Source organism: Lonchura striata, chromosome 18 (assembly GCF_050655825.1).
Source record: "Lonchura striata isolate lonStrDom1 chromosome 18, ASM5065582v1, whole genome shotgun sequence".
Lineage (NCBI taxonomy): Eukaryota > Metazoa > Chordata > Aves > Passeriformes > Estrildidae > Lonchura > Lonchura striata.
In genome coordinates this window covers 1,703,962-1,727,191 of record NC_140720.1, presented here as the reverse complement: position 1 = coordinate 1,727,191, position 23,230 = coordinate 1,703,962, and the positions used below count along the sequence as shown (strand labels likewise).

Genomic DNA, 23,230 nt, shown 5'->3' with positions numbered 1-23,230 from the left:
GGGGCGGGCCGGGAGCACCGGGACGGGGTTGGGGGGATCACCGGGGCGGGGTTGGGGGTTTCACCGGGGCGGGCCGGGGGCACCGGGACGGGGTTGGGGGGATCACCGGGGCGGGGTTGGGGGATCACCGGGGCGGGGTTGGGGGTTTCACCGGGGCGGGGTTGGGGGATCACCGGGGCGGGCCGGGGGCACCGGGACGGGCGGCAGGGGGCGGGGCCGGCGAGGCTCCGCCCCGCCTGGGTCACGTGGTGCCGGCCGTGGCGCGCTCGTCACGCGGGCGGGGCCGGAGCGGCGGCGGCGGGATGGAGGAGGAGGAGGGCGGCGGCTGCGGTCAGTGCGGGCCGGGGGCGGGCGGGGGGCTCTGGGACACCCGCCTGGCCCGGGACGAGGCGCCGGGGCAGTCTGTAGTCCCCGCTGGGCGGTGGCTACTCTCCCGGGCGGGGCGCGTTTGGGCCGGGCCGCTGCCAGGTGCAGGACCGGGGGCGGTGGCTCCGGGACGGGCGGGGATTTGGCGGCGGCGGGACCTGCGTCCGCAAGTGACAGAGCGGCCCTGGCGGCATCGTGCGGGCGGCGGCGGAGGAAGCGCCGGGCGGAACTGGCACCTGGTGCCCGGCGGCAGCGCGGGGGGCGGGCGCGGCGCGGGGCCGCCCTCCCCGGGCCCGCGGAGCGCCGCCACTGCCGCGGGAGCTCCGTGGCCCGCTGCCCGCACGCCTTCCGTCGGCCGCTCGCACTTCGCTCCGGTGCTCCCACGGCACTGCCGAGTCCCGGCCCCGCAGAGCTCAGGGCGGCTTGGCCTCGATGGTGCCTGCTGAATGTCACAGCCCCCGGTTCGGGAGCTCCCGGTGTGTGCCCTGGACCCGCTCCCAGGGCGGGCCGCGGCGGCTCAGGGGGTGCAAGGTCTCCCTTCTCATGCCCGTACATTCTCCTCCCACTTCCTTCTGCCCTCCGTGCCCGCAGAGCGTACCTTCCCTCCCGGTGCTGAGGACCGGGACTGGACAGGGAGACCCTGCCTGTGCCTGATCTCTCCCGGGCAGGTTCCCGTGTGTCGGCAGGTGGTTTTTCTTGAGGAGGGCCTTTGCTGAGGGGAGACTGGAGTCTGGGTGAAATCTCGGGCAATGGCCCCAGTGCTGGAGCCGTGCTGGTGATCATTCTTCCTGGGAGCAGCTGGTGCCAGCAAAATGCTACTGCCGGCAGTGCCGGTTCACGGCCGGTTTCCTGCCCAGCTGTGCGGCCGATTAGGAGCTGCTGTTCCACCCCAGAAGTGACAGTGCTCGGCTGCAAGGACTTCACTGTGTAAGATAAGGAAGGTCCTGGCAGCTGCGGCCTGGCTCGGGTGTTGTCCGATACAACCCATTAGCAGGAGAGCGCTGTGGGGATCGGTTCTGCCAACAGCCTCCCAGTGCTTCCTGGAATCACCTGGAAGACATCCCGGGTCATATCTCAGCATTAGAAATGTCCCGCTCACTCTGTGGCGGAAGCCACAGGGAGTGCACTGCCGCCTCCAGCCCCCACCACTGTTCCTGTGCTGGGGGCAGCACAACCCACAGCTGCCCTGAAGCCCATAAGCTTGGTTTAGCCAAGGACATTCTGCCGAGGCTGTAGCATGGTGGGAGCCGACGCGGAGTCTCTTTCTGGTGGCATTGTGCTGACGCCAGTGTCTGCCCCATGGCTCATGGCCCCTCTTCAGCCTCTTTTCAGTCTGCCTCGGCAGAGAGCAAATCCCAAGGCGAGCAGCTGGCAGCACAGATGTGTGCTCTCCCTGCTCCTGCCAGGGCGTGGGGCTGCACTCCCACCCCCTTCCCAGCATCTCCCCGTGGGGACAGCAGCAAAACTGAACCCATCCCAGAGCGGAACTGACCGAGAGCAGTGGTGTGGCTCAAACGCCTCTGGACTGTGGGGAAGAGGTATCCTGGCAGAGAACCATCCTGGCTGCTCCTGCCTTGCCAAGCTGCAGCACCGGTGAGAGGATGTGGGGAGCACAGTCCTGTCCTAGCACTGTGTCCTGAGCTGGGCCCTGTCATGGCTCAGGCTGGCCCCAGGGAGATGGGGATTGGGCAGTGCTGGTAATCCCGCTGCACCCAAGGGATTACTGCTCACTCTGGCCTAGGGATTAAGGGATTTCTCTAAGTGGGGTCGATGCAGCCTCCAGCAAAGCAGCTTGTGCCTGGGGGGCCTTATTGTCTGGGACAGGATGGGTGTGTGATGGCAGGGTGGGCTGTACAAGGTGTGGGGGATCCCCAGGAGGGTGGGGTGACAGGTCTGCAGAAGGCTGGCTGAGGGGGTCCTCACCCAGGTAGTCACTGCTCTCCTTGCCACCAGCCTGTAAAGTCCTGTTTTGCCAGTGGGTGCTGGCAGCCCTTTGGTACAGGTTTGGCTGTCCCATCCTGGGACCACGGCATATTCCTGGACACCAGGGAACACTCCTGGGGGAGCTGCTGCTGATGCCCCAGTGCTTCCTTTGCACAGTGTGGAGTCAGCCTAGGCAAGTTGCTGGGCCCAGCTTGGGGAGCAACTCTTCCACAGAACTCAGGGATGGACTCCCAGGTCACAAGCAAAGACAGTGCTGGGGTAGCACCAGGCTTGGAGAGCAGAGCCAGGGGCTTGGGTAGAGGCAGTTGCCCAGTTCCTCTCCTGAGGTGTTTGGAGCAGAGAACAGTGAGCCCTGCTGCTGACACTTGCAGTCATGTCAGGGCTGTAGCTATGGTTTGTAAACACCCCACCTTGCCTGGACAGGGTGCAAGGACCCAGCCAGGCATCCAGGTCACTCTTTGTGGGAGATGCCACCTGGCCCTACCCCATCCCAGTCGCAGCACCCACATGCCTGTGTCACACTGGTGTTTCTCCAGTGCCAGTCCAGGCCCAGGCAGGCACCTGTACAGCACATGCACAGCTCAGCCTCCTCTGTGTCCCCAGCTCCCTTGGCTTGCCCTTTTGCCTTCTGGTGATGTGGTAACTGCTGCTCTGGCCCTTGGGAAAGGGGAAGTGGTGTTGAAAGCAGAAGGTCAGTCACATCAGCAAGTGCCTGGCTGCTCTCACAGTCCTGTCAGCTGCCCTTCTCCACTCTCTCCTCCTCTCTTCAGTCACACTGCTCCTGGGATCAGGAACTGCTCCTGCCTGCCAGGGTGCCCTTCCCCACTGCCTGCCCGGTCTGGGCTTCTGCCTGCCCTACTCAAGTTACTCCTGGCTCAGCGATCCCAGTGGATGCAGGGGCGGGTGAGCGGAGCTGTTGGGCTGCTCCTGCCCTGACAGGCCCTGGGGTTTGTTACTCACGGCCATGCCCTGTGCTCAAGATCGCTCCTGCTTTGAGGAAAGGAGCTGTCAGTCCGGTTTGGGGTTCGCTCAGCGCCTGTGGGGTGGGAGAGTTGTTCATTTCCTCAGCTCCAGAGCTGCCCCCCAGCCTGAGATCCTGGGGCATGACCCCTGATTCCTGCTGCAGGAGCCCCCCACACACCAGGACCGCGGCAGAGTGGGCAGTACCTCTGGGGCATGAGCGGGGCTTGGTGTCTGCTCGTGCTGGCGCACAGGGCTGGCTGAGCCTGTCGGGCTGGGTCAGGCTGGGGAGCGGGGGCCGTGGTGGCACCCCCACGCTCGCACCGCCGCACTTCTCTGGGTGCACCTTCCTCATGCGGCGCTCGTTGCTATGCGACCGCCAGCTCCTGATGCTTAATGCTCTAATACGGAGGGATAAAACCACTCTAAAAATACACTGCTGCTGGCCCCCCGCGGGGGCAAAGGAGCTGCCGGGGGGCAGGCAGCCTGGGCAGGGGGGCTGCTGGGAAGTTCTGAAACTCCGTGTCCTCCAAGTGGCTTTAAGCCGCCCGCTGTGGCTCCGGCGGTGGCACGGACTGGTGTGCTGGTGCGGCGGGGATTGGCTGGGGCTGGCGCGTGGGCTCCTGCGGCTGGAGCTCCCCTACCAGAGCCAGCTCCAGACAGAACTGGGACTGCTCCGACTCTCCTGCTTGCACCCTGCCCCAGGCACTGGGGAGCGGCCCTAGGAACTGGCTACCTGTCTAGTACTGGGGAGCCCATTACTTGGCCACACACACCTGGCTGGCTTCTGTGTGCTCCTGCCTGATCTCTGCCTGTCCCTGCATTGCCCTCTCGGAGCTGGTGGCATCCTGCGTGGGACCCCCGCAGCATGGGGACAGTCAGCGAGCTCTGCGCCTCCAGTTTCCAGGCATTCCTCTGCCCCTCCGTGGCTGCCAAGGCAGGTAGGCACTGCGTGCCCCCCTCCCCTCTGTGCCGCGGGGTTCCCATCCCCCAGCAGACATGGCGGTGCCCATGGCTCCGGCTCCATATGGCTCTGGCTCCATATGGCTCCTGCTGAAAGCAGCACAGAGTGTCCTCACTGTCTCACTGTCTCCTTCTTCTGCCGGCCTTCCCAGGCTTGGGCCTCTGCAAGCACCGAGCCCCTGCAGGATGGACAGGCACCAGGCCTGGCATTGCCCTTCGCTGGAGCTGGTTCCGTGCTAGGATGGGAGTGTTGGGGAGCCAGCAGTGGCAGCTGGGAGGTCACGGGTGGTGCAGCATGGCCATGGCAGGTCCCGCCCCAGCCCCTCTACCCTGACTTGCCCCAGAGGATGTGTGAGCGCTCGATCACCCTCATCACATCAAGTGCCTGTGGCTATAGAGGGCAGGGTGGCACTCTCCAAAGGGAATTCTGTGTGGGAAAGCCCAGTCCTGCCATGCTGTGGGTATGCTGAAGGTCAGCCACCTGTGTGACCTGCTGCTGTCTGCTGGCTCCTGCCCAGCTGTGGGACTGGGGAGCTGCACAGTGGGACAGGGAGTTGTGGGACCTCCTCAGCCAGCCCTGTGGCTGAGCTGGGCTCTGCTCCTCTCAAGGCCTGGCAGGCACCATAAGCAGTGCTGGAGCAGGTGAGGTGCCTGCCTGGCTGCATTCCTTGCACATGCACAGTCTCTGTAGACATGGCTGAGCCAGTGCTCACCATGCTGGTGGCTGGGGGTCTGTGCATGGGAATGTTGGAACCTTGAGCCACTGGGAGTGAGGTAGTGGCTGTGAAGTGAGTTCTTGGATGGGCTCTGACTCAGGGAAGCGGGGCTAATGGGGTGTTTGGGCAGGGCTGCGCATAAGGAGGAGAGTGTCCTGAGCACAGGGTCTGGCAGCCTAGGAGGGCCTGTCCTGGAGCTGTTGGTCCCCAAACCCTCCTCCTGATGCACCTCAGCTGTTGGTGGGGAAGGATGGGGCTGACGCAACCCAGGGTGTGCACATGGTGAAAACAGGATGTGGTATGAGGAGACAAGCAGGATGTTTCTGGGGGCCCCATGAGACCCCACCAAGGGGCACCGTGGGTAGTAGCGGCACCCACAGCAGCACGCAGAGACCCTGGACTCATCCCCATGGCCTGCCTGACCCCAGGGCTCTTGCTGTTGCCCCTCTGGTGTGGTACAGCATGGGCCAGCAGCAGGACTGGCTGCTGCTGTAGCTCAGGGGGCCGAAGGACACCCCGAGGCTTCTGAAGCCCACCCTCCCCTTACTCCATAGCGGGCATTCTGGGTGCTGTGTCTCCATCTCGTGCTGCTGAGTGGGATTTAGCTGATTCAAGGTAGCCAAAGCTGATGTGGCCTCTCCAGGCACAGGCATAAGGACAGGGACGTGCTGGGGTCACTCCCACTGCAGGCACAGCCCCACAGCACTTGGTCTTGCCACACAGGAGTCCTGCACAGAACAGTGGGGTCCCTACAGACACCCCATAGCAAGGGGCAAGACAGTGGGGAACAACATCCCATGGGGACTGGTTCCAGTTCCTGTCCCAGCCAGCTGTGGGAGATGCCTGCGGAGGTGAGCGGGCACCAGCGGTCCCCACGGCCAGCACAGGACCTGGACCTGCAGCAGAGGGGTCTGGCTGAGACAGGAGCTGCAGGGCTGGGGGTCTGCTGGCCTGTGGGGGCCCAGCATGTGGAGGGGAAGGGAGAGGACCCCGGCGCTGTGCAGTGAGCTCAGGACGTGCCGGGCCGGGTGTCCTGGCAGGCTCCGAGGAAGGAAGGGCCGGGCAGCCCAGGGCCTGCCTGGCTGGGACCCCAGCACGTGGCGTCCCCCGGCCCTGAGCCAAGGAGGGGGAGCAGGGCGCTGGCGCCCATTTCCCAGCCAGCCGGCAGCACAGGAGTTAAGGTGCTGGCGGCTCTGGCTCACGGCGGCAGGAACAGGGTGGTGCTGGCTCCCGGCGAGGCCGGGATGACGCCCGAGAGGCCCGGAGCTCATTGGTACGGGGACCCTGAGTCACCGCGGAAGCACCGAGGCTGCAGGTGTCCGCACCCGGCACGGCAGCACCGCTCAGCGCCCCGGCAGCTCGGGCACGGCCGGCGAGGGCCCTGGCACGATGGTGCTCAGGGCAGAGGGCAGCGGTGAGCCGGGCCGGGGCGCGGGGGGCCGGGCGAGGCTGGCCGGGTGCTCGTGGCTGCCCTGGGGCAGCGCTAGGACGGAGGGCGAGGCCAGCAGGGCCCTGCGGCGCGGGGCTGTGCTCTGGGCATGGGGCTGAGCTGGCCCCGCTGAGCCCCACGGACAGGTCCTGCTTCCCCGGGGCAGCATCCTGCTGGTGGGGAGGCCCAGCCATGCTGGGATCCTGCAGTGCGGTCAGTCCCTGTGCGACTTCTGTGCCAGGCTGAAGCCAGGGAAGTGTCTGTTCCAACCTCCCGTCCCCCGGCACTGCTCTGCCTGCGGCCAGGCTCGCTGGGGCTCTCCAGGGCAGATGCTGTGCAGAGCCAGGGAAGGGTTAATGCCGCCTTCCTTCCCCAGAAAAGCTCCTGCGTCTGGGGTTTCTCTTCCTCTGGCTGCTGCTGACATGGCTGAGCTGCTTGTCACGAGTGCTCAGCCTCCGCCGGGGAGGGACCTTCCGGGGCTCTGGAACAGCCCTGCCGTCCCGGCTGCCTGCAGCGTCTCATCCTGCACCACGCCTATCCCGGGGCCACCGGGACCCCGGCTGGATCCCCTGTCCTCTCCCAGGTGCGCAGGAAGAGGCAGAGCTGAAGGCTTGCCTGAGGCCTGGCATGAATTTGGCTTTCCCTACGGCCGGGCCGGGGGGTCTGGCAGCTGGACAAGAGGGTCCTGCAGCTAGGCAGGAGGGTCCTGGCACACGCAGCAGCCCAGGGATTTGGGGGTTTCTGTGTCTGATGAGCAGGTGTGACGCAGCTCATCCCTCCTGCTTCGAGCCTGGACTTGCTGCGTGCCCTGGGGGCCTGGCAGTGGGGGCTGGTGCCGGTGGGAATGGTGAGAATGGCGCTGGGAATGGTGAGAATGGCGCTGGGACGTGCGGAAGGTGCTGGGATGCATTAACACAGCTCTGGTACTGTAAGTAACTTTTAACCTGGTGCCACGAGCTGACCTGTCTGGCTCAGGCTTCCCGACATGGGAGACTGAGAGTATTGGGAAGCGTTGGCGTGTCTGAAGGACGGTGTTGCAAGCTGAGGCGCTTCAGCCTTGGCAACAAGGGGTTGTGAAGGAGGAAGCTCATCAGACCCAGAGCAGAGCTGGGGAAGTGCTGAGCTCAGAGATTCAGGGTGCAGGGTGGCCATCATCCAGGGAGCTCCTACTGAGGCAGCGGCAGTGCGGGGAGAATCGATGCACAGTTGAGGACCGGGCTGGTCCAAAGGCACATGGAGTCTTTGGGCACTGGCATGGGGCAGTGACTACGCTGGGGACACTCTGGTGAGTCTAGGCTGGTGACAGCAGTGGCTGTGTATGTGGTGGCACATGGGACCTCAGTGAGTGAGGGGGTAATGCTTGGCGCAGGGGAGGATGGTGACAGCCCTATAGATGCCTGTTCTCAGCACCCCAGGGCAGGAGGTGGAGGTGACACAAGAGCTGAGCAGGCAAATCCTGCTGCCACCTCCCTTGGGGACAGTGCTCTGGAGGGAAGGTGTTTTGCTAGGTGTTTGTCCTTGCATGTGACCTTGGTGCAACGCACAGGACCCACTGGCAGAGCTGGGAGACATGAGCATAGTAGGAGGGCTGGGAGCACTCTTGAAGGAGCCAGTGACCTTGGGGACTGGAGGGAACAAGAATGTTCACCTTGTCACCGTGAAGCAAGGAGGTCACATGCCAAGGAGTGCTAAGAATGTTCCTGGCGCAAGGGGACCATGTGGTGTCCCTGGGCAATGGTGTTGGAGGTGTCTGGCTCCCCAAGGTGACAGGAAGGTGTAGATGTCATGGTGTGCAGGTGAGGTTTGTCTGGAGGGTGCCACATCTCCAGGCTCTGCCCCAGAATAGTGAACGCACTGTAGAGGGAGCTGCAAGGGTGGCCAGGAGCTGGTTTATGTTTGGGGCTGACCTGGTGCAGCAGAACAGCCTGAAGGGCTGCAGGTCGTGTGAAGCCTGTGCTGCGGGGCACAGGAGAGCTACCCAGTCATGGGGAGCAGAATGGGTACCCACACCAACCTGGCTGGGGCAGCAGGGCTGGCATAAGCAGTGCTGGAGGTGATGGGGGGGCCCGTGTGGGTTCTCACTCTGCAGCTGCCACAGTTTGAAGGAGCAGATGCCCTTGCCCTCAAATTCCTTTCATGCCACTGGTACCACTTAGCCTCTGTGTGGGGCTGGGGACACTGCTCTCCAGCCCAGCTCCTCCTGCCACCCAGCACCTCCACATCCTGCCTCCACCCAGGCCCACAGCTGCTGGCTGGGAGCAGGGGCTGTGCCAGGAGTCTGATTACCAGGACCACACATGCTGACCTGATTGTGTCTCTGCTCAGTGCCCAGTGACCTGACCCCAGCGGAGTGCCAGGAGCTGGAGAACATCCGCCGCCGAAAGCAGGAGCTGCTGGCTGACATACAGGTGCGATGCCAAGGGGCCCACACAATCCCCTGTCCCAGAGACAGCCATGTGGCTGGCAGGGGACAATGTCCTTGCCTGTACCACTGGCCGGGTCCCTGGAGCCCCATCCGGGATCCCTAGTGCTGCTGCTCCACAGCTCTTCCTCTGAGGGGCTTTGGGGACAGGGTCTCATCTGAGATGTGGTCCCAGGTGGCAGCCAGCCATCCCTGCCCTGCCAAAGCAGCCATGCCTTTTCCTTGTACCCTGCAGAGCTCTAGGCTATGCAGTTGTGCCAGTCTGTGCCAGCCCCTGCCTGGCACGAGCAGGGACCATGTCTCTGGGCCAGGCCACTGCCCTGGCAAGTGCCTGTGAGGTCAGGGCTCATCTGGGACACTGTCAGTCGTGTCCCTGATTAAGGCAGCAGAGGCTAATTACTGCCATATGCTGGGCATGATCTGAAGGGATTAGGGGTATTTTGTTAACCTCTGAATCTCTTCCTTCCTGCATGCTGGGAGCGCAGCAGTGCTGCAGGGATTAGCAGTGGGGGGCAGCCAGCCCCACTGCCTGTGCCCTCTGAGCTGGTTCAGCCCCTGGGCAGTGCTTGGGGGTGGGTGGAAGAAGGGACGGAAGGAAGGAGGGGCTGTGGGGCCTCTTAGGGGAGTGGGGTTGTCTCCAGGGCTGCAGGCTAGAGGGTTTGTGGGGGAGGCACCTTTTTGTCTCAGTGCCCCCTCTCCCCACAGCGCCTGAAGGATGAGATAGCAGAAGTGACGAATGAGATCGAGAACCTGGGCTCCACAGAGGAGAGGTGAGTCCCAGCACCACAGAGCCCCCTTGGGCTTGCCTACACTGTGCAGGAGCCGAGGGCAGCTGAGCCCTGGCCCACGAGTGCTGGTGTGAGCAGCTTTCCCAGGCACTCTGAGCTCCTGGGAGCAGGATTCCAGCATGATCTGCTGCTCCCAGGTCTATTTTTCCAAGCTCCAGCCCCTCTGTCTGGCCACAGCCACTGGTGAGCTTTGTTATTCTGAGCTGGTGCAGTCAGTGCCAGCCAGGATTAGGGGGTTCCCAGCAGCCGGTGGGAGCCGACTCTCAGCATCATTCCCAATTATCCGCTGGGGCATGAAGACTGTCCCCTTCTGCCAGCCCCACTGCTCTCCCCAGAGCCCTGCCACAGCCAGCTTGCCCAAGCCTGCCTGTGTCTGGGTGACCTGACAGGTGCTGTGCTTGCACCCCTCTGGTCAGGGTGACCCCAAGGACACGGGGTGGCAGCTCCACTCTGTTCCAGGGCCTGGCAGACTGAGAGCAGCCCCAGGCCACTGCGTGGAGCAGACATGGAGCAGTATGTTGACTTTGTCCTCTGTGGGTCTAGCATGGGGGCCTGGATCCCCTCAGGCCAGGCTGACCCTCCCCACATTGCACTGCCCCAGGGGCTGCACAGAGGCAGTGGGGCCCTGCTGGGTGCTCAGAGCTCTTCATGCCTTGCAGGAAAAACATGCAGAGGAACAAGCAGGTGGCGATGGGCAGGAAGAAGTTCAACATGGATCCCAAGAAGGTACTGTGGGGAGCAGGGCTGGTTACCTGCCTCTGGGGGAGTGCACAGCTCTACCACCTCCCAGTCCAGGTTGCTGTGACTGAGGCAGAGCCAGCAGCCAGGGCGGGGACTAGTGGTCAGGGAGCAGGCTGGTGGGGGCAGCCACAGATCCCCAAGCACCGCTCTTGCACCCCTCCAGGGTATCCAGTTCCTGATCGAGAACGACCTGCTGAAGAACACGTGCGAGGACATTGCTCAGTTCCTGTACAAGGGAGAGGGCCTCAACAAGACAGCCATCGGCGACTACCTGGGCGAGAGGTGCACTGGGCTTGGGTTTCCTGGGGGTGTTCTGGGCTCCTGCCACCTGAGAGATGGGACACTGCAGATCTGAGCTCACAGGGCAGCTCACTGATGGTACCCAGGGTGCTGGGAGTATTCAGTTCATGGCTGGCACTTGCAAGTGGCTGATTTGTGCAGACCAGACCAGGAATCAAGCAGGAAATAGCTGCAGCTTTCCTCTGTGAATGAGTAGAATCTGGAGAAGGGGAGGGACAGTGGAGCCACTCAGCCATCACAGGATTGCTGATCATGCATCCCTCGTGCTCTGGCTTTGTTCCCAAAGGGATGAGTTCAACATCCAAGTCCTGCATGCCTTTGTGGAGCTGCACGAATTCACTGACCTCAACCTTGTGCAGGCCTTGCGGTGAGTAAGGGGCTGGCAGCTGAGCGTGGCCCATTGAGGGTGGTGGGGATCATGGAGCCCCCAAATCAGCAGCACAGCTCACTCTCCACAGGCAGTTCCTGTGGAGCTTCCGGCTGCCAGGGGAGGCACAGAAGATTGACCGGATGATGGAGGCCTTTGCCCAGCGGTACTGCCAGTGCAACCCTGGTGTCTTCCAGTCCACAGGTGAGCGCCTGTCCCAGACAACACCTGTCCCAGAGTGCCCCTGGTATCATCCTGCCCCACAGCTGACTTTCCCCTCTGTCCCTGCAGACACCTGTTACGTGCTGTCCTTTGCCATCATCATGCTGAACACAAGTCTGCACAATCCCAACGTGAAGGACAAGCCCACGGCAGAGCGATTCATCGCCATGAACCGCGGCATCAATGACGGGGGAGACCTGCCGGAGGAGCTGCTCCAGGTGAGGGCCAGGGCCAGGCTGCAAAGCTGGCCCACAGCAGGGCCCACCATGGGGCTGCAGGGCAAAGGAGAGCTGATTCCATGTCTTTGTACCAGAATCTGTACGAGAGCATCAAGAATGAGCCCTTCAAAATCCCTGAGGATGATGGCAATGACCTTACCCACACTTTTTTCAACCCTGACCGGGAGGGCTGGCTCCTGAAGCTCGGTGAGTGCCAGCAGCAAGGGAGGGCAGGCTGTCACCAGGGTGCAATGCCCCTGGGCTTCCCACACTTCTCCTGCTGGCCTGGCTCTTCAGAGCATGAGGAGGCTACAGAGACAGGCATAGCCTTCACAGGAAAGGCATCTGTACATCCAGCCCTCCATTTTCCCTTGGCTGGGCAGCAGGAGCAGACTCAGAGCTGATGAGGCCCTGCAGAGTGGCTGGGTGGGTGTTCTGGGGGATTCTGCCTCTAGGTTGGGCAAGCCCCTGGGGTGCAGAGCTCGAGGCCCTTCAGGTCACCAAGTCACAGCCGGGTGTGGAGCAGGCCCCTGGGAGCAAGCAGTGAGCTGCCCTAGGCTGCGTGCATCCCACCTCCGTACCACAGACAAGCCCCTGCCTCACCTTCCCACGGCATTATCACCTCTGCATCCCGGCTCCACATGCAGGCAGCATGCATGGCATCCCTGCTGCACCGCCCAGCTCTGCAGCCGGAGCCCTCCGCGCCCTGGCTCCTGTGGCTTCTCTTCTTGGCACCTCTGGGGAATCTTCCACCCGGGTCTAGCGAGGGGAATGGGTGTTGGCAGGATCGAGGTCCAGTAGGTGTTTCCCCAGGGTTCTGGATGGGGTCAGAACTCCTGATACATGGCCAACCCCCTGGGAGGGGAGAGCAAGAACTGCCTGCTCCCTGCCCTGGGGTGGGGGAACACAGGACAGCCCCAGGCTCTCCCATCCCTGGAGGGGCCCTGCGCACCAGGTTCAGGTTGGCACCACCAATGGGGTGGTGGAGAGGCAGCAAAGTGGCCGTGGACTCCAGTTGTCTTGAGGGGCAGGGAAGGACCCTGCTGGTCAGCCATGGGGTGGAGGGAGCCAGGCCCTATGCCCAGCAGCCAAGGAGCCCCATCCCACAGAGCCACAGTGAGCCAGGGCAGTCAAGTCCCCACAGCCCTGCCGCTGGCCCAACCCCTCACAGCTTCCCTGCTGCAGCCCAGCCCCACTGACCCGCAGGGCAAGGGGGGCTTTGGGGTTCCTCTTTTTTTTTTTTTTTTTTTTTTTTCCCTTTTATTTTAATTTTCTTTTCTCCCTCATTTATATGTTTCCATGATTTTGGCTCTTCCTTTCCTTGCCCCCAACTCCAGGAGGTACGTACCCCTCTTCCCTGCTCTGCTCACACTGCTGGGGCTTCGTTTCCTTTGCGTTTTTAATTGCTGGTGATGAGTCTCATTGCTGCTGCTGTTGCTGCTAACCACACATGCCCGGGGACTTCGCCTGCTGCAGGACAGCCCCTCTCCACCTCCAGGCAGGGACATGGGGTGCCAGCCCTGCCAATGCCACACATTCCCCAAGGCCTGTGGCCTCCTCTGCAACCCTGGGGGAGGACAGGGCCGCAGTGGCACCTTGGCACCTGCCCAGCTGTGCACCACCATGTCCGCAGACAGCTCAGCTTGGCCAGTGGGTCCTTGCCTCTGGTGACACAAGGGATGGGGACAGGTTTGGGGTCTCCTCAGGAGGGGCCCCAGCCTCTGCACGGGTGGTTAGGGTGTGCCAAGTGGCAGGAACTGGATCCATCTGTGTGGTGCCCTGTGCTGTGCTAAGGGCTCACAGCAGTCCCCATGAGGCACCAGCACTGCTCCAGTGCCTGCACCCCAAGGTGTTGGGGAGCATTGGTTCTGGCCCTCAGAACTGCTCTGGGGCAGGGACAGGGGTGGGCTGCTAGCTGGCACAGGGGAGCAGGGGTCATAGGGCCTTCCTGGCAGGGGAAGGAGATACGCAGGACTCCCAGGATACACTGTGGCTCCTGGTGTCCGTGCTGGATCCAGCCTGCAAGGGTGGGTGCTCGTCCTGCATTCAGCACTGCTGCAGTGGCTGCGCTGGAGGGGAGCTGGGCCCGGGAGGGGGAGCAGGGCAGCTTCTCCCACTGTGCTGGCAGCTGTGGAGCTCAGTTGTGGCCTTGGGTCCTGCCTTGCCCGGGGTCCAGGACGAGCGGGACCATGGTCAGTGTGGACAGAAAGCCCCTGTGTCCTGCCAGGGAGCTGCCTGGCCGCAGTTTCCTCTAGCTGTGCTGAATCTGTGTTTGGCTGGGAGCGGCCAGCGCTCCCAGCCCGGCAATCCCACCCTTGCCTCCATCCTCATCCGTGCGCTTCCTGCTCTGGTCGGTGCGGTGTGCGCTGCCTGCTGCTGCTGCCCGCCGCTGCCTGGCTCTGCTTGGCTCTGTGTGTGCGCCCGGGCCCGCGCTGCTGGAGCCGCTCTGTGCCCGGCCCTGCTCGGCTGGGCCGTGCCCGACTGGCCCTCTCTGCTCCCAGGAGGCAGGGTGAAGACGTGGAAGCGGCGCTGGTTCATCCTGACTGACAACTGCCTTTACTACTTTGAGTACACAACGGTGAGTGGGCTCCTGCAGCGTGAGCTGAGCTGGGGCAGGGCAGGGGCTGGACTGGGGGTGTCCCACCCCACAGCTAAACATCTGCTTGGCCACACCAGGATAAGGAGCCCCGTGGCATCATCCCCCTGGAGAACCTGAGCATCCGTGAGGTGGAGGACTCAAAGAAGCCCGTGAGTGCTGTGACAGTGTCCTGTGGGGTTTGGGGGCAGCTTTGGCTTGGGCAGGAAAAGCTGAGAGGTTTTGCAGCACCGAGATGTCTCCAGGAGTGGCAAGGGGCCCCAGGGCAGTCACTGCCTTCATCAAAGGGACTGGTCACCACAGGGGCACATGCAGGGCCAGGGGGTGGCAATCGTGGTGTGTCTGTCCCTCTCTGCCATGCTGGGGTGGCTGTGCCAGGGCTGCATGGCTCTGCTTTTTCCCTCCCATTCTGGGGTCCCCTTTGGAAATGGGGGCTGAGTCTGAGCGGTCTCTCCCTCCCAGAACTGCTTTGAGCTCTATATCCCTGACAACAAGGACCAGGTGATCAAGGCCTGCAAGACAGAGGCAGATGGGCGTGTGGTGGAGGGGAACCACACCGTGTATCGCATCTCTGCCCCCACGCCTGAGGAGAAGGAGGAGTGGATCAAGTGCATCAAGTGAGTGTTTGGAGGAGCATGTGGGGGCATGGCACTGGGCAGGGGCACAGCAGGGACCTGCCTGCTGTCCTCAAAGGGAACAGTGCTTCCCAGGGCATCCTGCAAGGATGGGGGAAGAAAGCTTTCCCAGGGATGTAAAGGGATCTGCCCAAGGCCAGGCCAGGCAGGTGGCACCCACACTGCAGCAGTTTGGCCTGACCCAGTCCTTGTTCCACTGCCAGGGCAGCCATCAGCCGGGACCCCTTCTATGAGATGCTGGCTGCCAGGAAGAAGAAGGTCTCCTCCACCAAGAGGCACTAGCAGCCAGACTGGCCCTGCGAGGCCAGCCCAAGTGACCCCCTGTCATGGGGGCATGTGGGCTGGGGGCCACGCTGCATGCTGGCCCTTGAGGCCCAGGGCCCAGCTTCAGCTTAGCCATTTCTTTACTGTGGGGGGAGGGAAGGGGCACGGGCATCTCAGTGACTCTGGCCCCCCATCACTGCCTCATCACCAGACAGCATCTTCACAGGCTCAAGCTGGAGCAGAGCACCCCTGGGAGCCCTGGCCTCAGCACCACGGGCACCCTCCCTGCCTCTGACCCCCAGGAAGCCTGTGGCCACACGGCACTGGGTCTCCCCTTGGGGTGTTCGTCAGGAGGGCGAGCAGCTGCTGGTGTGCCGCTGGCAGTTTTGGGGTGCCACAGGTGCTGGGGTGCAGGGTGTCAGCCCCAGGGGGGCCCTGCAGAGATACAGCTCCTGGCCCTCGTTGTAGCGGGCTGGGTCTGTCCTAGGCGTCCCCACACTGCTGTCTTGGACCCTCCCAGCCACCCCCTGCACTGGAATGGTCCCACAGACACAGGAGAGACGAAGGGCAGGGACTGTTGAGGAGCAGTGGTGCCACACAGGGCAGAGATGTGCCCTTACCCAGCTGTGGGAGCTGTGGCTGGGATTTGGCAGCACTTGGTGGCATTGCCCCAGCACGTCCTTGCGTCGTGGCACGGTGCCATGGTGGATCCTGCCTTCAGGATGGCTGCTGGGGGGGATCTGGCTGGGTGGGGGCTGTGGCCCCACCTCTCTGCCTCACAATCGCCTGTGTCTTGTCCTGTCCTCATCCCCACGCACGGTCTGGCGCCTGGATCAGTATTAGTCTATTTATCAGAGGTGTAAATACTCCTGTATAGTTTTCTTCTTGTAGATTATTTTGTATGTGGGTGGTTCAGTGCAGAGGCCTCACAGGAGTGGGGCGGGTGGGCAGGATTTTTTATTCCAACCTTTTTTTTTTTTTTTTTTAAATTTGCCATGGCCTTGTAAACTAGTGCTGAAGATCAGCTGCAAATAAATACTTGCACCATGCTTCCCTTTGCCTCCTGTGCTCTGTGCAGCTTGGGGTAGGCAGGAGTCCCCTGCCAGTGTCAGCGCTTGCCCTGTGCCTAGCCTTGGACTGGGCTCATTCTCCTCCCAGTCCGAGGTTGTGATGTGCTGGGGGTGTTTGTGAGCCTTGTGCCTTCACAGCTGCCCCTGGCCACCAGGACAGTGTCTGGGGTACCTCACTGCAGAACACAGGGTGCCTGTTCCAGGCTGGGACAAATCTTGGTCCTGCACCCTGCTGAGGGCACCAAGCTTGGCTGGGCAGGGCTGTGGTCACTCACGGCATCAGGGCACTGTGGAGGACTGGGGACAGTGGGATACCTCGAGTACTGTGTTCTGCACTGGGGCTGGGGGATTTGTACCCAGCTGGTACCAGGGATCAAAGTCAAGTTGGGGCTGAGGGCAAGCTGGGAGTGCCAAGCCTGTGCCAGCTGTGTGAGTGCCATCAGGGTTGGAGGGGGGTTATCCAGTCACACGCACTTGTGCCATGGGGGTATCTGCCCAAGCATTCCCCGCTGCAATCCCTGCCCATCCTGTGCCTTGGATGGGGCAGCCGTTGGCACTGCAGCCTGAGTCTGGCCAGGGTGGGCAAACAGCCCTTGCTGAGGGATGGGGCAGTGGGGGGTGCAGGGGGAAAGGCAGCCCTGCTGTTGGGCTGGTGCCCGTTGGGCTGGTGCCCGTTGGGCTGGTGCCAGGGTCGGTTGGGGCAGAGGGTCGGTTGAACTGCTGGCGGTGTCAGGTGGGTGCAGACAGTGCCTGGAGGAGTGCGACAGGAATCAGTAGGGCCAGGTAAGATTGGGGTGAGCCAGGGCAGTGATAGGGCCGGTCAGGGATGGGCAGGTCAGGGGGCAATAGGGCTGGGTGGTGATGGGGTAGGCTTGAGGTCACTGGGCCCAGACAGGGATGGGACTGGCAGCTTCCCCTAATGCTGCATGTGCAGAGGGAAGGCTGACGGCCGTGGATGGGTGGCATGGGCAGTGTCAGGAGGTCAGGGTGTGGGGTCTGCACAGCCCTGGCTGAGTGGGGTTTTCGCAGGTGCTGGGGAGCTGCAGAGCGCCCGGTGCTGGCACAATGTCAGCTCCACAGGACGAGCGCTTAGTCCTCCTCGAGAGCTTGGCCACAGCGCTGCTGCGTGTCCGGCCGGACAAGTGGGCCAAGTTTGTGGCCAGCGAGGAGACTTCAGTCATGCTGGACAAGTTCTTCAAGCAGCCAGAAATGCTGGAGCTGGTGCTGGGGCTGAACCCTGCTGGCCAGCTCCTGCCCACTACCTGCTTCCCACCTGCCCTAAAGGGCAAGGGATTCTACTGCGTGAAGAGGAAGGGGGAGAACATCACTGGGGAGAACTGTCGGAGTGGTCTGCTGGTGGGAGACATCAGCCCCTCACCCGTGGAGCAGCTCATCACGGTGCTGCTGGAGGTGGGTTGCCCATGCAAGCACAGGCTTGGGGCAAGCAGGGTGAGCTGAGCTCCTTGGGCACAGTGCTGTGCTGGGACCCCGGCTGTGGGCTGCTCTAGCCAAATTTCCAGGTAGGTTCCAAAATAAACTAAAATTCACACAAGAAAACATGTCCCAGGTCCTCGCCCTGACCTTGCAGTGTCTCTCATCCTATGCTGAACAAGCCCCACAAGGACAAGAGCTGGGTGAAGGTCACCAACCCAGTTTTCTTCTGGCCCCAGCTGGATCACTTCCTGCAATTTTAGAAACACATAATAATGCCCACTTACTTTACCCTGCAGCTGGGAAATGTCTAAGTGTATTTCTCTCAAACTTCCCATAAATATTTCCACTGCCAGTCCAGAGCACCCAAAAGCTGCATCAGCTCCAGGAGTCCCCACTATTCCCCCTCACTGCTGGGGGCCTTTGCTCATGTGCCAGCCTCTGACTGCTAGATGCATTCACTGTGCCACTTCCAGCACTTCCCAGGCCATGAGAGCTGGAAATCAGAGCAAAGGGCCTTTTGGTCACACTGATAAATACCAGCAAAACCCATCTGTGGCCAACAGAGCCGTGACTGCACTGAGACTGTGCTTCAGTGGGCAGCGAGAGGGAAATGCCCACTGCCCTGTACAGGAGGTCATGAGCAAGTGCCTGACCTAGCCCTGTCTTGCAGGTTGTGTCCCCTCTGCTCCTGAGCCAGGATGAGGGGGTGGGCTGGCCCGGGATTGTGGTGGAGGATGTCGTGCGCCACACTCACCAGCTGCAGAACAAGATGTTCGTGATGACTGGGAAGATCCAGGGAAAGCCACTGCTCCCACTGCCCGAGCACGTGGTCAGCTGGGAGGACACAGGCGCCGCCCTGGACTGGTGGGTGTTGCTGGCACCATTTGGTGCTAGAAAAGCCTGGCAGGGGCCCAGGACAGCATCAATCACTCGGGGAGGGACGGGAGCGGGGTCACTGGCTCAGTCCCTGCACAGCCCTGGGCACAGCCATCCCCTGCAGCAGACAAGGTTTGAGGGGTTCATGCCAGGTATCTGCAGCAGCAGAGATGGCCACAAGCAGGAGTGATGGGCTTCCCTAGGGCTGTTTGGGGTTCCCCTGGGCAGTGCAGGGCCCCCAAGAGGCATAACCCCTCTGCCTTTCAGCCTGGTGGGGCCCATAGATGGTACAGTGCTGCACTCCATCGAGACCGTGGTCATCGAGTGGTTCCAGCAGGTTGAAGAGATCTTTAGCCAGGACCCAGCGCAGCAACTGCTGGAGGGGTTGCACCCACTGCCCAGGGTCGAGTTTGATTTCTGGCAGACCAGGGTGACCAGCTTGGAGTGCATCAGTGAGCAGGTACTGTCTCACCCATTGTGGCCACATGTGCTCATGCTGAGCCCCCCGTGCTGAGCTGCCCGTGCTGATCCTGACCCCTCTTCCCTGGCAGCTGCTCTCCCCCCAAGTGACAGTGCTGGCCAAGACACTGGAGAAGGCTGACAGCTGCTACTGCCCATCGCTGCAGAACATGTTCAGGGCCGTCAGTGGTGGTGAGCTCCCATGACATGGTGGTGGCTGCCTCCAACCAGGTGTCCTCATCCCAGCATGGACTTTCTCCATGTCTTAGGTCTGGAGGAAGCAAAGGATGTCAACCTCCACCTGCAACAGCTGCAGGGGCTGCTAGAGGAGATGGAGCAAATGGACTACTCCCAGGTGAGTGATGTGTGGCAAAATAACCAGGAAGAGCAGCAGAGCCCCAGAGGCTTTGGGGGGACACATCCCCCCTCACTGACGAGGCTCTGCTCCCACAGCTGCGGCCCTTCGTGCCCAAGGTGCTCTGCACTGTCTGCCTGCTCCGGGGTCACTGTGTGTACTACCACTCACCTGCCCACATAGCCCGTATCCTGCAGGAGACCTGCAACTTCTTCATCAGCCTGGTACAGCCCCGTGGCCAGCACTGACCCACCCCTGTCCCCTCCAGTCATCTCTCTGGGGCAGATGCAATGATGCAGAGACGCCCTAGACAAGGGAACAGCAGAGCCTTCCACAGGGCTGGGGGGAGTCTGGGGCAGGCATGGGCTGCCTGCAACCACCAGCAGGTCTGTGAGGGTGAAGGGGACAGGAGGAGCCTCCACGTCCTCCTGACAGCAGACCCTGCCTGTGTCTGTCCCAGACCTATAAATTCCTGAACCCGGAAGACATGCTGAAGGGGCTGCAAGGAGAACCCCAGGAGACCCTGGAGGGACTCAAACAAGCCATCGCCACCACAGAGAAGTTCTTCCAGTCCTACAGCACTTACTGCTCTGACCTAACGTCCACATTCTTCCCAGTGGGTGCAGGGATGGTGCAGGAACCTCTGACCCCCTGCACACTAGCACCAGACTTACAGCCCCTCTGCCCTTCCAGGAGCAGCCAGAGCTCTGGCAGTTTCCCCCCACACAGATCTTTGGGAGGATGGATGCCTTCTTGCACAGACTCAAGGACATCAAGGTGAGAGCACAGCACTTCAGGGCACAGTGCCAGCCTTAGTCAGTCCTTCCCTGCCCTGGGGAGGGAGTGGCACAGGGGGAGCTCGGATGCAGCCTGGGGCGGGCTGGGGCACACAGTGGGACACCACTGGGAGTTCAGTGGTGCCATTCCCAGCACAGGTTCCCCCAAAACCCCGAGCCCCCATGGCAGGATGGGCACACCCTAGCCAGGCCACCCCTGTGGGGCTGCTCCTCAGGACTGCTGAGCTGGCAGGATGCAGGTGCAGCTCCTCCACCTGCAGCCTGGGACAGGGCAAGCCAGGTACAAGCAGGTTTTTGCTTGCCAGGAGCTGTTCCAGGCAGCCATCGACTTCCAGAGGCTGGAGAAGACGGTGCTGGGAGGGGTGCGAGGGAACTTCCTCGGGACCTGGGTGTTGCAGATCTCTGAGGAGATCTGTGAAGCCACCAAGGCTTTTGCTGAATGCAAATATGATCCCTTGGATCCCGATGAAGAGGTGAGCAGGTGCTGGAGTGGAAATGTAATGGATGCTGGAATGGAGGTATTAACATTGGCCAAGTGAAAAGAAAAAAATCTCTTGTGAGAATATGCTGCAGAGGGTCACATGGGACTGATGGGACTGCCCCACAGCAGCACAGGGCTGGCTCTGGAGCAGGGCATGGGGCTCTGGATCCTCCGGGTTCAGATCCTTCCTGAAGGATCTAAGAAGGAGGCACAAGGGACTGTGCCACTTTAAACCGTTTTGCTCTCAATGGCAGCAATGGAACAGAGACTTTGCAGAGTTCCAGAAGAAGGTTGAGGATGCAAACAGGCAGCTGGCTGCGATCTTCTGCCAGGGTTTTGATGACTGTAACCGCCTGCCAGCTGCCGTGAAGGTACCTGTGCCTCAGCTCAGCAGCTTGGCACACGGCTCCCACAGGACCTGGGGGTCTCGCCCGTCCTGGGACTGCTCCAGGATGCAGGAACCAGTGCCTGCCTCTCTCTCCTGCAGCTGGTGCACATGTTTGCCTCCGTGTTGGAGCGACCCCTGATCAGGGCTGAGGCTTCCTCCTGCTACTTGGCCCTGCTGGGAATGTTTGAGGCAGAACTGGAGAGCGTCAAGGCGCTGTATGACACCCGGTTTGTGTCCCCTCCACCCCCCGGTGGGGCCCCAGCCATCCACAAGAACATGCCACCCGTGGCTGGGCAGCTGAAGTGGGCTCTGGAGCTGCAGCAGCGGCTGGAGGGGCCACGCAAGGACTTGCTGGCCATCAACCACCCGTAGGTGCAGGTCCCCTGTCCCAGGGGGACACAGGGCAGCAGTGGGGCAGGATCCAGCCTGGAGCAGGTCCCCTCCCATGCCCTGCTGCAGCAGCTTTCTTGTGGCTCTGACAGTGCTATGGTGGGTGCTGAGGCTGAGCTGGTGTCCGGGAAGTACGAGGAAATGATGGGGCTGCTGCAACGTTACAGCAAGAGGATCTACGAGGAATGGGCGAGTGGGCCTGGCCAGGACTGCCACTTCAGCCTGGAGCAGCCCCTGCTCCAGAGGGACCCCGAGTCCGGCCTCCTCAGCGTGAACTTCAGCAGAGAGGTCGGTGCTGGCACGGGCAACAGCAGCAGCGCCTCACCTGGGCTGAGCCCGCGGTCGTGGGGCTGACCCCTCTGCAGAGGTGCTGCTAACCAGCCCTCCCGGCTGTGGTGTCTCGCAGCTCTCTGCCGTCCTGCGGGAGGTGAAGTACCTGCACATCCAGCAGCAGCAGGACATCCCAAGCAATGCTGAGAGCCTCTTTGCCCAAAATGAGACTTTCCAAAAGATAGGGGACAACTTGGAGCTCATCGTGGGCTGGTACAATGAGGCAGGTTCTGAAGGGGAGACAACCCAGCCGTTTTTTTTCCAGGCTGAAAGGGACTGGGGGGGTTGGGTACCACAGGCGCATCACTGGCACCTCAGGTCCCTGCCTGTGGCTAAGCCAAGCCGTGGCTGCTACCCCCCACCACTGTGTTGGTGGGGTGGGGACCCTGTTCCCCGGTGCTCACCGAGGACGTGTTGGCCCAGGTGAAGCACTCACCTGTGGATGTGTTGGCTCAGGTGAAGCAGCTGCTGATGCCAGTGGAGCAGCCACTACTGGCAAGGGAGCAGGAGGCCCTGGACGTCCGTCTGGCCAGTGCTGAGAAGTCTCTGTTCTGGAGCCATGAAGGTAGAAACCCCCACCTTGGCCATCTAAGGCTGCGGATTGTCCTTGTGCATTTTGTGGGTTCTTGGTCCCCAGCACCAATTGACCTCCCACTGCCCTGGGGGTGTCTCCACAACGTGCTCGTGTGCCCATTTCCCTCCCAGGTGTCATGGAATACATCCAGGAGATGAGGGAGACCCTGCATGACCTGCAGAGACGGGTCCAGAGAGTGAAGCTGAACCTACAGAACATCACCCAGCTGATGGAGGTAATGTTTGGTGGCACTTCACAAGCATCTTTCTGGGACACATCTAGCCAGGACTGTCCTTTCCTGGCTCAAGAGAGCAGCCCTGTTCTCTCCTCCCTGCAGGTCTGCTCAGCCACTCCCTTGTTTGGAAGAAAGGACAACAAGGAAACTGCGCTCCTGGACCTCGATGGGAAAGAAAATGCCTTAGCTCAGCACCGTGCTGTCATCGAGAGCACAGGCAAGAAGATCCAGGAGATGATGAAGGTGAGAGATGGCCCTGGAGCACTGAATGGCTCACAGGGGCATGAGGAAGGACTTGAAGCAGCGTCAGGAGCCGATGCCTTTGCTGGATGCTCACTGACAAACACTGCCTGGTTTTCTCGTGGCAGGAGAACGCAGATATGTTTAAGGCTGACGTGTCCTCACGGATATGGCAGAACTATGTGGGATACATGGACAAAATCGTGTTGGATGGGCTCTGCAGACTCATTCACAAATCCCTGCAGCTGCTGCTCACCAACATGGACCCTGACGTAGGTGTCGGTGTTCTGGCAGTGGGTGTTCTGGTGCTGGGCTCGGGGTGTCCCGGTGCTCACTGCCAGCTTGGTCAGTGGTCAAACGTGACTCTCCCCATGCTCCCTGCAGCTTGCAGGGCTGTGGGGCTGTGGGACATGGAGCCCCACACCAGGCTCTGACCTATTTCAGGCCCAGGTGTCCCCGCTGTTTGAAGTGCGCATGGAGCTGTCCGAGGGCCGGGTGCAGTACCAGCCCTCCTTGGAGGTGGGGGCCGGCGACAGCTTCTTGGTGCTGGTGGAGGGGCTGCTCGCAGACACAGAGGCGGTGGCAGCCTCCATGCCACGGCTGCTGGAGGGGGCAGTCAGTTACAAGGTGAGTCCATCACAGGCAGCAGCTCCCAGCTCAGCAGGAAGCG

At 61.9% G+C, this 23,230-nt stretch overlaps 2 protein-coding genes across 5 annotated transcripts in view; both read left to right on the top strand.

The window, feature by feature from the left end:
• Positions 1-279: 279 nt before the first annotated feature.
• Positions 280-15,980, top strand: CYTH1 (cytohesin 1). 4 transcript variants are annotated; one of them, XM_085556541.1, is made up of 13 exons: positions 280-330; positions 8,704-8,786; positions 9,506-9,570; positions 10,248-10,314; positions 10,493-10,611; positions 10,916-10,996; positions 11,088-11,200; positions 11,288-11,436; positions 11,532-11,643; positions 13,938-14,014; positions 14,113-14,184; positions 14,495-14,649; positions 14,871-15,980. In XM_085556541.1, exons 1-13 carry the CDS (start codon positions 303-305, stop codon positions 14,947-14,949), a joined length of 1,200 nt encoding a protein of 399 aa, XP_085412667.1. In that variant the 5' UTR covers positions 280-302; the 3' UTR covers positions 14,950-15,980. The 4 variants fall into 4 exon arrangements, with proteins under 4 accessions (XP_085412667.1, XP_021389790.1, XP_085412668.1 ...); XM_021534115.4 differs by having other exon boundaries at positions 280-4,211; XM_085556542.1 differs by lacking the exon at positions 280-330 and adding an exon at positions 6,227-6,363.
• Positions 15,981-16,121: 141 nt separating this feature from the next.
• Positions 16,122-23,230, top strand: part of DNAH17 (dynein axonemal heavy chain 17) — a 35,070-nt gene continuing 27,961 nt past the window's right edge. The window contains exons 1-18 of the mRNA XM_021534087.4: positions 16,122-17,411; positions 18,106-18,299; positions 18,579-18,771; positions 18,863-18,962; positions 19,040-19,125; positions 19,224-19,349; positions 19,586-19,741; positions 19,819-19,902; positions 20,228-20,395; positions 20,658-20,774; positions 20,891-21,159; positions 21,274-21,469; positions 21,588-21,734; positions 21,968-22,076; positions 22,217-22,320; positions 22,423-22,563; positions 22,689-22,832; positions 23,005-23,187. Coding sequence (XP_021389762.3) covers positions 17,067-17,411; positions 18,106-18,299; positions 18,579-18,771; positions 18,863-18,962; positions 19,040-19,125; positions 19,224-19,349; positions 19,586-19,741; positions 19,819-19,902; positions 20,228-20,395; positions 20,658-20,774; positions 20,891-21,159; positions 21,274-21,469; positions 21,588-21,734; positions 21,968-22,076; positions 22,217-22,320; positions 22,423-22,563; positions 22,689-22,832; positions 23,005-23,187 — 2,862 coding nt within the window. The 5' untranslated portion in view covers positions 16,122-17,066. The remainder of the gene's footprint in view (positions 17,412-18,105; positions 18,300-18,578; positions 18,772-18,862; positions 18,963-19,039; positions 19,126-19,223; positions 19,350-19,585; positions 19,742-19,818; positions 19,903-20,227; positions 20,396-20,657; positions 20,775-20,890; positions 21,160-21,273; positions 21,470-21,587; positions 21,735-21,967; positions 22,077-22,216; positions 22,321-22,422; positions 22,564-22,688; positions 22,833-23,004; positions 23,188-23,230) is intronic.

Coding starts and splice junctions, on each gene's coding strand:
- CYTH1 (XM_021534115.4), top strand. CDS start 4,139: ATGGGGACAGTCAGCGAGCTCTGCGCCTCCAGTTTCCAGGCATTCCTC. Junction 10,315..10,492: donor TCAACATGGATCCCAAGAAG/GTACTGTGGGGA, acceptor GCACCCCTCCAG/GGTATCCAGTTCCTGATCGA. Junction 11,437..11,531: donor TGCCGGAGGAGCTGCTCCAG/GTGAGGGCCAGG, acceptor TCTTTGTACCAG/AATCTGTACGAGAGCATCAA.